This window comes from Limulus polyphemus, unplaced genomic scaffold, assembly GCF_000517525.1.
Source record: "Limulus polyphemus unplaced genomic scaffold, Limulus_polyphemus-2.1.2 Scaffold3767, whole genome shotgun sequence".
NCBI lineage: Eukaryota > Metazoa > Arthropoda > Merostomata > Xiphosura > Limulidae > Limulus > Limulus polyphemus.
In genome coordinates this window covers 80174-98501 of record NW_013669377.1, presented here as the reverse complement: position 1 = coordinate 98501, position 18328 = coordinate 80174, and the positions used below count along the sequence as shown (strand labels likewise).

The following is an 18328-nucleotide window of genomic DNA, read 5'->3' as shown; positions in this document are numbered from 1 at the left end:
TGTACTTGCCACATACTTATATACCAATACAATCAAAATGTCTCTATTTGTCTGCAGTAACAATTGCAATACTAAATGTTTTTAACTGCAAACTTTTTAATGGAATGTAAAATCAAAAATGGAAAGATGCAGGAGCCTCAGAAATTACTTACCCATTATAAAAAATGGTAATAAAGCTTTTAAAAAGAGTTCTCCGACAAACTTAAGTTTGTCCAAACAGTATCGGAAGTCATTTATTTAAACTCTACCAGTTTTTCTTGATTACACATCACAATTTCTTTTAGCGTGAACTTTCTTAATGGTTGGAGAAAATCAAGTAAATGTGGATTAATGAAAAACTGACATTCAAAAAGACCTCCACAAAGTGTGTAACCTAACTGGCCAAATTTATACCCATTAAGCAATACCTTGTGATAACAAAACTAAATCCAATCTATGACATAACTTTTGGAAATCTTATATATTTAGTTATCAATCAGAAGAAACAATTACAGTGAAGCTGAACTTTTAAAAGTTTTACATCACATGCACAGTAATAAATTACAAACTTTGCATCCCAATTTTCTAAACACAAATAACATTAGAAAGGAAAATATTTTTATTAATACTTTCTTATAAATTATATTGTACAGTGTAACAAAGAAAAATTTAAGTTATTTAATAACATTTAACAAATCCAAAGTTCCATAATGTTTAAACCTCAGAATTATGTTTCTTACATCAATTAATGAAAAATAAAAGATAACACACACATAAGTAAATCAAAAAAAGAAGGAAATATCTGTATAGGATTTCAAAGTTTTTTATTAACAGAAAATTACATTCGCAAACTAAACACTAGAATCAAGAATTCTTCATAGGAAATCCTAATCCATCCATCTTGATCAGTGTCATGGTAACGGAAAGCAGCAGTCAAAGTCTTCAAAAAAGATAAAAAAAAATCAAAGCTTTCAGTAAATTCTATACGTTAAGCTTTTCTTATTACTAATAACCTAATTTGTTTTGAAGTTTTTAACAAAGTTCAATAAAATTTCTGAACATTTCACTCTATAACTCTGCTAAAATGTAATACATGTAATTTTAAATCAATGGACTATTGTTGAAAACCACAAGAACAAACAATAAAGGAGTTTAGAATTCCAAAGTTACATATTTCTTGTAAAAATAAATGAAAAACCCTGCAGAGAAAAACATAATATTTTGGGGAAAAAAAATCCAAATCTGTATGATACCTTATGGTTCATGTGCATTTAACTATGCTGTACAGTTTTCTCTCCCTCTTGTCCAGTATTGGTAACAATAATGAAATACAAAAGTGATTTTGTATGGTACTTACCAACTATTCTTCAGATTTACTGTAATCTTTAGTCTTTCAAACTTATCCCTAGTTTAGTAACTTCCATTTTTACAGTTAAATACTAGAATTACTAATACAAAAAAAATTAATTTAGCTTTTGATCAGCTTATAAATACACCGTACTTTCTAAGTGGATTTCTGGTGTTCAGCACATTCTCCAAAAACATTTGGTACATGTACAGTAAGTTTTCTGTTGAAAATATAGAATGTATTTGATTTCAATTTTGAAAGCTATCCTTAGTTTAGTAACTTACATGTTTAAAATGAAATCTTAGAATTACCGATACAACAAGAATCTTTAAGTTTGCTTTTTATTTAATACTGATACATTGTTTCAAGTATAAAACTGAAATAAGAACAAATTGCACAAAGAAAAGTATATTTCTTATTTCATCATCTTAACCTTAAACCTGCAAACCTCCACTCTTAGATGGTTCTATACTTTGTAGTTTCATTTTCAGTGCATCTTAGACATCTTGAATTATATTAAATTTAATTTTCTTTAGAAATTTTTCAATGTGAGTTGTTAATCTAGAGCACGTTCAATGCTGATTAAGTGAGATTTGGAAAATAAGTTTTAAGATCTCTCTAAAATTGCAATTATTTGTACATATACACACATATAATGCAAATATTTTCGTTTATTACTTGTGGACTACAAGTCTATAAGTTTGCAACACTTTTTTGAATAAAAAGATAGTCAAAGTGTTTAACAATACTGTAATGTTGATATATTAATTTTTTTTTAGAAATATGCACAAGTATGTGTTCATGTATACTACTGTCTTCATGATAATTATTTTTCATGTGACCTAAATTATATCAGAAAAGTGCCAGAAAATGCTTACCTGAAGTAAAACACACAACTGGATAAAATCATCAAATTTTACTGAACCCATGGCATCTCGATCAAACTTGCGTATAAGAGTGCTGTAGAACCTTTCTGAAAGCCTATATCCTGCAATATAGACAGAAAAGTAAAATGAAGTTATTGATACCGGTGCAAAAGTTGAAGTTAAAAAATATTCACAATTATCATATCTTAGCTTATTATGAAAAGCAAATCAAAATATCTGAAACTTTTGTGAGCAGATGTATGTAATGTGTAAAATATCAGCCTTCACATTGTTACAATGATTATTTTTCAGTCTTAAGCAATTTTTTAAATTGAGGTATTTTTTACACTGTTATTGTTATCAACATCAACAAGAGTGACATATTTTTAGCCTTATATATTGCAGTTTTTTTTTTCATTTCAAGTTTGTTCAGCTTTGGTGATTCGGGGGTTTCAGGTTTGATACCACAAAATTTGCTCACCCCATCTTTGTTATGGAAAAGCTACTAAGGCTATGTACCACTGTCATTAATTATTAACTGCTAACTAAACAGAAGGCAATTGCCTGGCAACATCTGCCTTCAACTATTTTTGATTAATCAGGTTGTTGATTAATCAATCAGAAAATACAATTAATTACCCAGCCCTATTACTTAGAAGCATCAAAGAAGATAAGACAGTTATAAAATTAACAGCAGCTTAAAACATAGTTTCCTTTAATAGTTTTATTGTAAATTCTTCCAAGAATCGTGAACAAACATGTTGATGAAATATTAGTTAGAAATCCAAAGAATACAAAAATCATTTCTCTTTATTAATTTTTTTTATGTTTCAAAAGAATGATGACCATCAGCAATATGCTAAGTTTAAATCAGAAAATTTAACCCGCTAAAACTACAGAATGAGAAATTAAGATAAATTCTAATTACTTTTAAACAATGCATCAGGTAAAACAAACATTCATGATGAATGGCATTATAATCACACTAGGTATCTGAACCTGATCATATTTAATTCCAGAATGTTTTTAGCTAATATATAGTAGAATTGTAAAATACTTTTTCTGACAATCAATACTTTCAAAATTTTTATTTTCACAAATGAAAAACTGTAGCAATTGATCTCGCATATAGATAATGAAAACTAAACTATTAAGCAAGGAACAGTTTAAAAGAGTAGGTATGTAGCATAATAATCTATGTGCTTAGTTATCTACTAGTTGAAACATTGTAATAGCATACATGGACATACCAAAACTTGTTAAGGCAGCTTGCAGTTCATTTTTGTCAATATTTCCAGAATTGTCCCGGTCAAAACTCTTGAAACAGTTTAACCAATCAGTAACATATTTCCACAATGAACAAAATTCTTCAAAGTTAATTGTCCCACTGTTGTCTCGATCGAACATCCCTGAAAATTGGTACAATGTATTGAAAAATACACATTTAGATAAATTAAAAATAAACATTTAGAAAACCTTTGCCACCATTAAAGTTGATAATACCATTCCGTCAGGGTTACAAAAACGCGAGTCTTAAAATACCAAAAAATGATTTTTGCACTTTCTTTTGAAGCAAACTATTAAAAGTGAATACACATAACACGTAAACAGCAACAATTCCAGAAACAATCAAATGCTAGCAAATCTTAAATGCTGATATTTGGGCCTAGATTTGAGTGTTAAAGCTAATAATGCAAAAATTTCAAATGAAAGAAGGCACTATAAAACATAGAAAATGCATCTTTACTTGCATATCAAATTAACAATATGAAATGCTTTAATAATGCATATAACACAGTTTCTTTACAAGTATGTACGGTAAAAGAAGTGAACCTGCAACAATGCAACACTGCAAGTATACATCAGTAAAACATGTTGAAATATCCTGAATAAAATATCAATGACATGAAATAACTTTTAAATCATTCACTCTTTTTATGTATTCATGTTATTTCATATCAATAAGATATTCCTTTAATTTCTAAGTTACAGTAACTGCCTTTGAAACATCTGAATATCATTACTGTAATTGCAAGTTAAATGTTATGGAAGAGAAAACTTGTTATAATATTTTGATTTCTAATTATTCTCCCACACAATATGTACATCAACATATGGAGACAGTCATTTTCTCTCTCTCAGAGTAAGTGACCCATGAACTGATGAGTTTTCAAAACTAACACCTACAGTTCTTCTTTTATTTTTCAGCTTCATTTTTATTTCTCCAAGAAGTTTTAACCATTCCTACACTTTCTGCTCCACTGATCAGTTTAACATTAACATAACCATTTGAATTACTGCCATTGATGTGCCAGGAAACAAAGAACTGTAAATTTATCTAATAAATTCTTTATCAACTTTTGCAACAATCTTTAGATTAATAATGGCTGAATTTGAATCTTTAGATTAATTATTAGAAAAGCCTAACTCAAAATGGTATATTCAGTTTCTTCACTACGAAACCTAACAACAGTTATGTCTTTAATGTAAAGTTATAATACATTAGAACATACAAAGTTAGAACAGATAATTGTGGTTGTTAAGCTTATTTCGTTAAATATTAACATTTTAACTATGTATGTGGTCTTGATCACTTTGAACCACCATGTAACTATGAAACTATACATACTATAAGTTGAATCTACTACGTGTCTCTTTGCAAGCTTTAAGTTAATATTACGACAAAGTTATACACAAAAAATATTTTTACCAAAGATTTGTATATGAACTTATGAAAACTTTACTGACTCAGTCTGAGTGAGAGGTGATTAGCATACTAAGAATATAAATACCTTTCATCTTACAGTTTTTATATTTCATTTGCAAAACCTCTAGAACCTCCTAAATGAATATCAAAAGTCGTTTTGGTAAAACTTTAAATTTTACTTCTTATTTTCTCTAGCGTAACACTAATTGTATTAAAATCAATAATTACAGTGAAAAGTTTAAATATATAAAATAAAATAAATAACATCAGTTGTTTGTTTAAGATGACTGCAGACTGACAGACAATTCCAAATTAGTTATCTTAACATCTTCTACTTCTAACCTTCTCACATCTGTTTTCTTTTAATTTTATGGTTTGTGTACTCTGAACTCACTACTACACACAAAAGCAATAACTCACAGCTAGAACTGATTAGACTCCCTCCTCCAAGAAACAAAATGAAGATAAAAATTTCAGAGGAAGAGAGAAGGAATATAAATATAAATGGTTAGCTCGAAAATAATCTTCAATCCTAAGATCAGGAGAAGTTGGAAGAAATACAGAAATCAGATGTAATGGAAGAGAAAAAGAAATGATACCAGCATAAGTATCATTAGGATTAAAGCTAGCACTGTAGCAGACAAATCTAGATCTGTAGACTCTCAAGGAAATACACAAAAAATTGAGCTTCATCAACCAAAAAAAAAAGTAATTGTTATGCAACTGAATCATCCACACAATCATTATCCCTGCCAGGAATATCAATATAGAATGGTACAAATACATTGAGCCACCAAAGTTGACACTGCAGTTACAATTCATTCTGCATGCTACACGCAAACTGCATAAGTAAGGTCACTATCTTTGATAATGGCAGAAATAGTTACATTAGAAAGCATATCGAAGCAAAGTGAACAGCATAACTGTTAAGAAGAAAAATCTAAATGATGACAGAGGAGCAGAGCTTATTTATGATCTCTTGATGCTTTCAAAACAAGACATATAGAAGATGGTAAATTGTGTGTAAATGATGCATGTTCTGTAATGGACATTTAGAAATTTTTATTGACAGTAGGAGTTCTAACTCAACAAGGAATGGCTTTCAGTATTTCAGATGTAATCCCATCTGATTCACAGGCTGTTTATAGTTGACTGCAAACAAGTAGACACCATGCAGAAATTCAAAATACTAAATGTCCTAGTGATCCTGACTTGAGAAGAAGGTAATCACAAAATGAGATACAGCTTAAAAATATGCTAGATAGTTCACATATACCAACCCAATACTTTGTAAACTTGTGAAAGCCAAACTCTACTGATTATTCAACACTAACAATTTTAAAGGAAAATTATCTGATTTGCCACAGCCCCAGCATTTCCACTTGTACAATAAAAGGAAGGCTCCAGCATATTCAAACTATGACCAGAACCATTTGCTTTTAACAACTTACAGAAATAAACAATCTTATTTTTAGATATACAAGTAAATTTTAAATATTTTAAGCCACTACATGCTCGTAATTGTCTGTATAACCTATTACATCTCGTCTACTTTATGCAAAACCAATTATTTATATGTAATACTACTTTTGCCTGTTAATACTGATCACAAATTGAAACACACATTTTAATAAATGTAGTTGAAGTTTGTTGATGGTGACAAAATCTGTTATTAACAGGCAATATACAAGTCTGCAAAACCATTGCAAAGAGATCTGAATAGAAGGAGAAAGTGTAACTTTCATGAGTACATGTTACCTTAAAATGCTGTTAAAGTATAATAAGAAAATATTTTTTATTTCAAAATTTAAAGCTTAGACTTACCAATCATCATCCTCACTGTTTCCGAATTGAAAGGTTTCCATGAACCTAAAATGTTCAGAAAAAACAGTATATTAAATATTATGAAACAAGTATGTTAATCTTAATATTTAAAGGAAAGAGAGCTCTGTACCCTGTTGGGATTGTAAGGAGTCAAAGAGTGAGGAAGAGAGTATTCTGGATGCTTTTCTATACAAAATGGTCATGGAGTTAACCGAAGTAGATGTCATTTTAATTTCTTTTAAAGAACTAATGAGGATGTGGTTACAAGAGTTGGAAGCAGTGGAGTATTTGAGCAAGAGCAATCATTGGATAAACAGGGTTGCGGTTTTGTTACATGTTGAGATAAAAAGGAAAATAAATTTTAATTCCTAATTTTCAAAAAGCCAATTTTGAGTCTATGAAACAAAACTTATTATTAGTGAATTGGGATAATGAGTTAAAAGGTGATAAGTAAGGAACTTGGGAAATTATAAAAAAAAATTGCTTTTTAATTCAAGATACTCGTGTTCCTACAAACTAGAAAAGTGTAACAGCGAAGGGGTTGATAAGAGTTGCCCTGAAAATTAAAGGTTAATTATTCTTAATTCAGTAATGAGAAACATTTCAATGTCTAATAAACGAAACTTTGTAAAATCACTTGGCGAAATTCGATGACGAGGAACCTGCTTTGAGACTAATAATGGCTGGAGACGGTTTGAATGGGTAATGAAGAAAAACTTTAATATAAGTTTAACATAACAGCAAATGTACAACGATTCAACAAGGTTTTGTCATCATCAGGTACAATACCAAATCAGGAAGCTACAAAAGTAGCTTTGGCTATTAGTGATTTCTTCTTCAGATTTGGTATGCCATACAAACTGCATTCAGATCAAGGCCGTAAATTTGAATCAGCTGTGTTCCATGAATGCTGCAAGTTTTTTGGCATCCGAAAGACCAGGACAACGCCACTGCACCCACAGTCTGATGGGATGGTAGAAAAGTACAACTGGACATTGGGACAGGAATTGGCATAGTTTTGTAATAGCCGCCAAGATGACTGGGATGTCTTACTACCTCCACTGTTGATGGCCTATAGAACAACATAGCATGAAACCACTGGATACACTCCAGCAAAGTTGATGTTTGGTCGGGAACTTCGGTTGCCAGTGGATCTGTTAACAGGACGCCCACCTTATGAAGAGTTGCCTGAAAATGTGTCAGAGTTTGTAAAAGTGTTATGTGAAAGGATGGATGATATTCATCATCAAGTGCGTTCAAACTTCAAAACGTCTGCTGATTCGATGAAGTTACCTTATGATAAGAGACAAGGTGTGGTTGTATAATCCCAGGAAGACCAAAGGGAAGTCTCCTAAGTTGTCATCTCCATGGGAAAACCCATATGACATGGTGGATTGTCTCTCAGACGTGACTTTCAGATAAAAATGTTGGTGGAGAGGTAAGTCAAGGGTGGTGCATGCCAACAGGCTTTGGCATTATCACGATCCAGGAACGTGGATTTTAGTTGGAACGAAGTGAACAATGGAACAAAAGACACCGCTGAAGATGTATCACCTGGAAAGGCCACTGTCAAAGAAGAAACTCTACTCGGTTTTGAGAAAGGAAACAGTGAAGCCCTTATGAAGTTACTACCACTGAGGTGACTATTACCAATGATAGGACAATTCCTGATGGAGCAGATGACCCTCACGTGAAGCAGAAGCCAGTATGAAAGAAAATACGTCCCATAAAATTAAGAGACTTTGTTGAATTTTAATTTTGTGTTTGTAAATTCTGTACATTTAATTAAGTTATTGTTAATTTTCTATTGGTTTAATGTAAGTGGCTATTGTTTAGGACGAATAATACTAAGGAAGGGGCAGTGTTATGACAGCAGTAGTCATGTGACCCTGGTAACACGTCATGATATTCTCAAAGGATTGGGGAACATCACAAATAATCAAGTATGTGCTAGGCACCCTCTATTCCTGTATATAAGTGTGCCGGTTAATGTGAGACTAATCAATGTAATTGAATTGCAGACAGAGATAGAGACGGACAATTGAGTCAAGTGAATGAATCGTTCGTTGTGAATTATAGCGTGACTGTGGAAATTAAGTGTATTGCAAAGTTGTATTGAGAAAGAATAAACTAGTTTTATTTAAGAAAGGACTTGTATCGCTAGTTTCTTCGGAAATAATTTTTACGGAAAATTAACAAACGAACACAGAGGCGTAACAATACCATAAAATACAGCCAACATTCTGATTTACTAAAGATAAAACTTGCTTTTTTATGCTTATGTTAGTCTAAAAGCTTCAAATTTCTTTATACTATATTCTGAAAATAACAGGACAAGAGGAGACAAGTTTAAGATTTGGAAAAGACCTGTTATCCTCATGTTACAGCAGTTTTATTTTACTATTGCCAGTAGTGAAGAAAAGCATTTTACGAGTATTTATCAGAGGAATCAATGGTTTCCTGTAAAATAAAAGATGGTTTTAAGTTTGCTTTCTTTCTTGTCTGAAGTAAGGACAGCCTTGAAGGATTAAATGCTTGATATACAAAATTGGTTTAGTTAACTTATAAGTTACTTTTTAATTCTGATCTATAAGCTTACCTTACTTTGATCAGTAGCCAGTAGTAATGAAATAAATTTTAATGTCCTTTATATTCTAATAAAACATGTTATGATGTTAAACTTTTTTAATATACTAACAGACGTCAACAACAAAATACATAAAGCTTGTGAAAAAGGTCGATTATCAAAAATATTTTCCTAGACAACTGCTAAAATGTTACTATTATTACTAATAATATATTCTTGAATAACCAGTCTTACTAGTTTCACAAAAATATTAAAAAAAAAACACAAAATTTTCAATGCTTCCACATAAAAATAAAACACACACTAAAGTAAATCAATGAGAAAATGTACTTCCAAAAATGTGTTTTCTTTCAGGATGTTGACTATCCAACATGCAAAGTAATCTTGATTTTAAGATGTAAATACTATCATGCATCAAAACATTTTCAAATTTCACATCTGAAATATTTATAACCTCCAGATAATTATCAAATACGTTTTAGAAAAAACTTTGTATTTTATCTGTTATTTTCACTACTGCATCTCTGTACGGGATGATTCGATCTGACTGACTTCGTAACCTCCATAACAAAAATTAAGAAATAAATATAAATTATGTTTTTTTCTTTCTAGAATGACTACCAATTATAACACGAAAACCCAAATGTTTAGCCTAAATAGCTTAAATTATAATAATGACCTTTCAGCCATGCTGGCTAACATTATAGAAGTTGCAATGATGTGGCATAATAACCTAAAAAGTCATTTGTAGTCCATTAACAGCTCCAGCCGTTTAACTCTTACTAGAAATTTTAACCTTGCACCTAATAATACGTAAATACTAATAAAAATATAGTAATACTTCCATATCCAAAAATATAAAATTGGCCTTTACAAACTGACCTGTCTTGGCTGTGTTTTAGGGGACTAGTCTTTTGTAAAATACAGTCACATTTCAGTTTTAATACATTATATATGTACATACATTATTACTATTTACAAATAAGTTCTTAAGCTTATTTTTTTTAAAACACAGAATACTAACTAAAGAAGTAAAGCAAACAATTATCTCTCATAGTTACGACCTTTGTACTCATTTGCTGCTTGTCGCTGGTTGCTAAGCCTTGTAAAATTTTGGAAGTGGAGGATGTGAAGCAAAATAATTTTTTTTAGGTTTTATATATATATTTGAATAACTAAAAAATCATAAATTACTACATCAATACCATAGAATTCCACTATAATTTATCAAGCTTAATAACTAAGATGTATCTTAGTCTAAAAAATATGAAATTTTGACCAAACTAAAGACACACCCTACCTCCTTGAAATATTGGTTCAAAAGAAGGAAATAGCATCAAGCCCATTACTATGGTTGAGAAAGCCACTAGGGTGACATTCTGAGCTTCCAATTGGTTATTCATGTCATATGTAAAAGTGTATATAAGGGAGCATTTCCAAAAATGGAAAGAGGTGGGTGGGATGCCACTGTGTTTTATTTAGTACATGAGCAATATCTTAGCAAACAGAAAAGATACAACATTCTTATTTTATATTCTAGCTTGTCAAATTGGTAATTTGAGTTTGTAATCTGTACGAAACTATAGACTTAGTATTTAGACATCACAAACATGTAATTTGAATCAATGCTGCTTTCAACACACAAAAATCTATATTTAGGATTTCTTTTCTTTAATATTTACTTTTAAACTAAGAAATTGAGTAATGTATAGTACTAAAATTTGAAGTATAATCTACAATTTAATACCAAACTTTACTGACATACATTCATAAAATAGTAGTTCAATAAAATTTTGAATGCAAGTCAACAAACATGATATGACATGGCCTTTGACCTGTGATGATAGGGTTATTATGCATAGGTCATTTATGCCAATCCAAACTGCAACTGCTTCTTTTCTGATAATTATTAACAAATCCTAGAAGACCACTAATGATATAAAAAACCCTTTCCAGCGTGAGTGTGTGTCAATGATATCCCTTGACTTTTCCTTCTCACAGAAGAAATATTTAACCAAATTGCATTAAACTTAGAACTTCAAATCAGCTAACTGATATGATCTCTAGCATACCACATGCTTCTGTGCTGTTAGTAATGGAATAAGAGTTTGACTTCAGCATTGATAAAATAAAGTTCTCTTGTGAACTTCCTTTGTTACCAAATTTTAAGCAAGAAAACCTACTACTGGTACATTATTTGTAAAAAAAAATTAGCATGAAGGTTAAAATATTTCATATAATGATACATGGCAAAAATAGTTGGATCATTTACAGGTGGTTTTATTGGAAAAGACAAATATATGTATATATATATATATTTTTTTTACAACGTATAGCTTTTACAGTAAGGAAGAATATTTTTAAACAGTTACAAAGTTTCAATCACTGGTGCAATGATTCTCAAGTATACAAATTGTAACAGTAAAGAATGTTCTTGTATTTACTTTCTTTCTTACTGTAAAAGCTGTAACTTGTAAAAAACAAAACTGTTGTTATTGTATTTGCATATCTTCATAGGATAAATGTTAAATCAAAATTCACAGGTTTAAGTAACTGAATCCAATATCACTGTCATTATTACAAAGAAAAAAAAAAGGTGAGACTACTGAAAATAAAATCAATTAAAATTGTAGACAAAAAACCAAATATACATGTTTCAATTGTTATGGTATAAATACCTTTTCCAAGCTGGCAAAATATGATTATAATTAATTATACTTGTCATATGACATTAGTATTAGACCTATTATATTCATTAATGCAACATTGTTTTAGGGATTTTCAAGAAGAAGAGAAGTGTATAATAACAGTATTTTAACTACGCTATGTCCGAGATATCCATTGCCAATAATGTGTTTTGCTCAAACCAGGGCTCATAAGATTGGCTGGAATATAAGAAAAACATTAGTGGTCGAAACATTATTTACATAAGCCACTTGTCACAGCAATAACAGTTATGATATGCATACCTTTTGAAGCTGACAAAGCATGATTATAATTGATTACACTTGTTAGAAGACATTAGTATTATGCCTATTATAATTTATTTTTCTTGTAGGGTGCGTGTGTGGAACTAATCAACTACCGAGCCCATCAATTAATCATTTAGCGAAATCCAGTAATCGTCCAGCTTTATTCCTACTAATATTATACCATATCTTCCTGGCTTTTATTTGCAAAGTCTTCATCTGAAAATAATTGCATTGTAAGAAAGTTAGACCTGAAAAATTTAACAAACAGTAAAGAAATTATTCAGTAGTAATATTACTTACCATTTGATAGTGCACCCTGTAGTTCAGTAGCAGAAATTGCACCACTTCTGTCTCTGTCAACTCTGAAATAATTAAATAATAACAATAATTTGTAATCAATGCTCTTTAATGTAACTGATAATGTATGGGTTTGGTCTTACAGGGGCACTAAGTAGGAACCAATGGAAATTTTCTTCCTTACAGCTTTATTCACACATTTGTTTGTGATGGTGAAGCAATTTAAAGTGTATCAACAGTTTCAGAAATCACTTGAATGAAAACTGTAGTCAACATTGGTCTAAAGGCACTGATTAGGATAAGATTTTGGATTTCTTTATTAATACTGTTGTAGATGGAGCTATTTACAGTGCAACTGAGGGAGATAACTAAAGAGGGAATACCATTTTAGATTTAATATTAACCCCCTTTAAGTGCATTTGGTTACAAGAAATATTTGTGAAGAGTGATCATTGCACAATTAGGTTTGTTGTTATGCTACATGTCAAGAAAAAAATACATTAAAATAGCTGAATGCCTGTCATATGATGGGTAAATGCTGATTAATAATTTTTTGGAAAACCAAATCAATGCTTTATGAACATGTTTTCTATCAATTAATTATATGATAGTAACAATATATGTAGAAAAAAAAAGTTATATTCTATTATTTCACAAAAACAACATTTTTGAGTATATTTTGTCATTACCTGTAAGTGGTCCTTGACTAGAATTTTGACTTATGTATATTTTATGTTATGTTCAAATTGTTTCTTGATAAAACCTTATAGATTTAACCATGTGAAAAAAGTTTCTCAAAGAAATCTTCCTATATGATCCTGCAATTTATTCATTGTGATGGCACAGGCAAAAAAGTTAATGGTGCAGGACAAATTCACGAATGTACAACTACCAAGATTGATCAAGAAGTCCCTTGTTTGTTGACTCGCATTCAAGATTTTATTGATCTGCTATTTTATGAATTTATGTCAATAAGTTTGGTATCAAACTGTAGATTATAATTCAAATTGTAATACCATACATTACTCAATTTCTTAATTTAAAACTAGATATTATATAAAAAAAACAACAAATTTTTGTGTGTTACGTGGTATGTTGAATGTTGCACTGATTCAAATTAGATGTTTGGGAAGTCCAAATACTAAGTCTATAGTTTTGTATGGATTAGAAACTCAAATTACCGATTTGACAAGCTAGAATATAAAATAAGAATGTCTTACTATTTTCTATTTGCTAAGATATTGCTCATGTACTAAATAAAACACAGTGGCACCCACTCACCTCTTTCCATTTTTGGAAATGCTCCCTTATATACACTTTTATATATGACATGAATAATCAATTGGAAGCTCAGAATGTCCCCTAGTGGCTTTCTCAGCCATATTAATGGGCTTGATGCCATTTTTCTTTTGAACCAATATTTCAAGGAGGTAGGGTGTGTGTCTTTAGTCTGGTCAAAATTTCATATTTTTTAGACTAATATACATCTTAGTTATTAAGCTTGATAAATTATAGTGGAATTCTATGGTACAGATGTGGTAATTTATGATTTTTTAGTTATTCAAGTAATATATATATATAAAACCTAAAAAAATATTTTGTTTCACATCCTCCACTTGCAAAATTTTACAAGGCTTAGCAACCAAAGACAAGCAGCAAATGAGTACAAAGATCGTAACTATGAGAGATAATTGTTTGCTTTACTTCTTTAGTTACTGTTCTATGTTTTAAGAAAAATAAGTTTAAGAACTTATTTCAAAATATCAATAATCTATATACATATATAATGTACAATAATTGAAATGTGACTGTATTTTACAAATTACTAGTGTACTAAAAAACAGCCAAGACAAGTTACTTTGTACAGACCAAAGGTCAATTTTATGTTATTTGATATAGTAACATGAGTGCACGTGAGTCACATCATTGTAACTTCTGTATTGTTTGCCAAGCATGGCTGAAAGGTCAATATAATAAAAATAATAAATATATATAAATGTATAATGTTATGAGATTTAAGCTATTTATTCTAAACATTTATGTTTTTGTGTTATAATTTATGTTCATTTTAGAATGAAAGAGGAATAATTTATATTTATTTTCCAATTTTCTATGGTGGTTACAAGATTGTTTAAATCTACTAAACTGATACAGAGATTGATTACTGAAAGTAACAGATAAAATATAAAGTTTTTACTTAAGAAACATTTGATAACTATCTGGACATTATAAAGATTTTGCATGTGAAATTTGAAAATATTCTGATGCATAAAAGTATTTTTAATCTTAAAATGAAAATTACTTTGCATGATATATAGGCATCATGTGAAAAGAAAAATAAGACATGAGAAAAACATTGCTTTACAAACCTTAAGACTTAAAGAAAAAAAATGATAATTTGTGCATTGTAATGTTTACTGATAATCTGCCAAATGTTGTTAACATTTGCTAACTAATTAAAAAGTTATAGCATGACAACTACAACAAGGACAAAATGGTTATAAGGTCACTCCGAGGGAACAAGCTGAAAGAGTTAATGTTATGTTGTGTTATAAAAAATGCTTATAAATTTTTTTGACTAAATTTTTAAAAATTTCTTACCAAGGGTGGAAAGCATCAATAATAATAAAATATTGTAGCACTGCCTATTGGTTTGAAAAAATATCTAAGTTGTTTTTGACACATACAAACACTGGTGTTTATTATGTAACTTAGCATTCTCCTACACTGAAAATGTATTTTTGATAGATACTTATCCCCTCCCACAAAATAGCTCATCTTTATTAGTACTGCCCTCTCTCGGCACAAATTTTCAATGCTCTGCCACTAGCCTTCCACCTCCCGCTTCTGCATATCCACATGACATGATTTCTTTCTTCCTAATAATTAAAAAATGTCATAAAAAATCCCCACTCAACTGGAATCTGAACTTGAGACTTCCACTTCAGACAAACTACTGAGCCATTTTGAATGTTACCAACAGAGTCTAGCATTACCAACATGGGAAGTATTCCAAACAGTGTGTGGCACTTATTACATAGATTCTAATTCCTAATTTTCAATATGTTAATTTTTGGGCCATGAGATGTTTGTTTGTTTGTTTTTGGAATTTCGCGCAAAGCTACACGAGGGCTATCTGCGCTAGCCGTCCCTAATTTAGCAGTGTAAGACTAGAGGGAAGGCAGCTAGTCATCACCACCCACCGCCAACTCTTGGGCTACTCTTTTACTAACGAATAGTGGGATTGACCGTCACATTATAACGCCCCCACGGCTGAAAGGGCGGGCATGTTTGGTGGGATACGGATTCGAACCCGCGACCCTCAGATTGTGAGTCAAGCGCCTTATCCACCTGGCCATGCCGGGCCCCGCCATGAGATGAGTTATATTACTAAATAATTAGTATAAAAAGTTAAAAGGTAATATGGGATAGATTGGGATAATTTTTTTTTAAATATATCACTTTTAATCAAGAACTTAGAGCTGGACAAGGTAATCAAGTAGTGTTGTGTAAACTAATCAATTAATTGGAATTGGAATTAAATTGATTAAAGCCACAAAAATAATCAACTAATTGAAATAAGAATTTCCAATCATTCCATCTATCCAAGTAATCAAAATATTACCATTAAGTTTGTTTGTTGTTAAGCACAAAGCTATGTAATGGGGTGGAGGTAACTCATGATTTAAGGTTTCAGATTTGTTTCCTAATGCCTCTAAACTTGCTCTTTCTATCTCTGTTACTGCAATGCTACTAAGACAATCTGCCACTGTCACTAATTTTCAACTGCTGACAAGAGGAAAGACAACCAATTGGCAGCATCCACTGCCAACTCTTTGTCTACTTGTGTTTTAAAGTGTAAAATTACAAGTTTTTCATTGTATATTTATAATTTATAGCTGCAAAATTGTACTCTTTAAAGCAGGAATGGATTTAGGGAAAAGATTCAAGGAGTCTGCCTCCCTTATCCAGAAATTAATATAATTTAATGTTGTACAGTTGTGTGCAGATCTGGGCGGAGGTCTTAATCACCACCTCTATGTTTTTCAGAAACACACACCCACCCACACACACAAATCGATATCCTTACAGTACTCCATAGTATCAAAAAGAAACATCAGTTGTCAGGGTTTGTACTTGATTGGGCTATCAATCACAATAAAAGCATTTTTGAAGTTTTCTAAAATCAACAAAGCTGGAGTCTACATCAATCTAATTAAAACTTCAGCCAATAACTGATTATTTCTGAGCTAATATAACAATATGAACATCAATTACATGTCAATTTTGTTAAATTTGCACTCCTTGGCTTTTTCCAGACATACAAACAATGTATTTAAACTTTAGAGATTTATTTTCATCAAAGGTAGTATTGTTTAGGACACCTGCAGCTCTTATAACAGACTTATTACAGAATTGATTGTTCATTGTGTTTAGATGTTATAACTCTTACTAGAAAGATGTTTTCATGTTGTTGGTATCTAAAATAAGTGAAACCAGGCATGCTGTTTACCAATATTCTAAATCTTTTATAAATATGGTGATAATTATTTTTATTTAACTTTAATTGACAAATTTGAAATGTTTTTTTTTTTTATATCAATCCCATTATTATAAATAAATATCTAAACTTTCTTTAAACTGCTGGATTACAACCTAACTGAACCAATCATTTACAGAATACATTAGTTATTTCAACTTATTTAGGTTACATTTGGACTAGTGTGGAGAAGCTAAACATTGTTACTTGTTAACACAATAATACTATATTATCTGAATAGACTTTCTAATTTTATTATTATTATTATTTGGTCCCTAATGGTTTTCAAGCTTTGTAAGATAAAGATATAGCTATCATAAGTTTAATTTAAAAAAAAACAATTGATATATCAATTTTTCTGTTGTTTGACTTTAAATTTAAGCCCCTTCAAAAACATCCAAAAATACTAGGTTTTTTACCTTGACTAAGTATGTGTTTGTTCAATAAATACAAAGTGTTATGATTTATTACTTTCTATTGTTTGAATATGAAGTGCTTAAATAGCTGTATAGTTATGGATACAACATTTAAGGCCCCAACACTAATGTAAACATACTTTGAAACATGTAAAACAATACTGAATTGTCTGGATCATATGACAAGTCTAAAAAAATGTACACACTATTGTTTCAACAGGTAATTGATAAATTAATAAATATTTTATTGTTTCTATATGTTAAACAATGCAGCTACATTGCATTTAGGATACATTTTCACATACAAAATTTAAGATTAAAAAAAAAGTAAGTTAATTTTGAATTTTTTGTGCCTGAAGTCTGAATATAGTTTCCTTTGGGTTTTCATAATTTTTAACACTTTATAAAATCTTTATACACACTAATTTTAAAATCAAATTTATATGTAAATTCTAGCTATTGGTTTTCCCTTAGTTTTTTGTACAGGCTTTGTTGAAACTTTTTTTATGGTGCCATATCAAGTGGTTGGATCATTTACTTTGAAAACAACTATAAAGAAAGTTCAAATGTAATTGGATAATGCAGGAATTAAACTTTGAAAAGAGTAAAGGCATAGTTTTGAGAGTTTTTTCTTACAGTTTCTGCAAATGATACATTATGTTCTTTTTGTTTGTGAATTGTGAAAGTATTTGTGTGTGTGTGTGTGTGTGTGTGTGTGTGTGTGTGTGTGTGTGTGTGTGTAGTTAACTCGTACTTAGTTAAACTACTAAGTTAATTTTCTCACAAGAAAGA

The 18328-nt window shown here is 30.3% G+C and overlaps 1 protein-coding gene across 1 annotated transcript in view; it reads right to left on the bottom strand.

Annotated features, from left to right (window-relative positions):
• Positions 1-786: 786 nt before the first annotated feature.
• Positions 787-18328, bottom strand: part of LOC106470003 (programmed cell death protein 6-like) — a 23241-nt gene continuing 5699 nt past the window's right edge. The window contains exons 2-6 of the mRNA XM_013930522.2: positions 12584-12645; positions 6725-6769; positions 3444-3602; positions 2206-2315; positions 787-919 (exon numbers count right to left, since the gene is read on the bottom strand). Coding sequence (XP_013785976.1) covers positions 818-919; positions 2206-2315; positions 3444-3602; positions 6725-6769; positions 12584-12645 — 478 coding nt within the window. The 3' untranslated portion in view covers positions 787-817. The remainder of the gene's footprint in view (positions 920-2205; positions 2316-3443; positions 3603-6724; positions 6770-12583; positions 12646-18328) is intronic.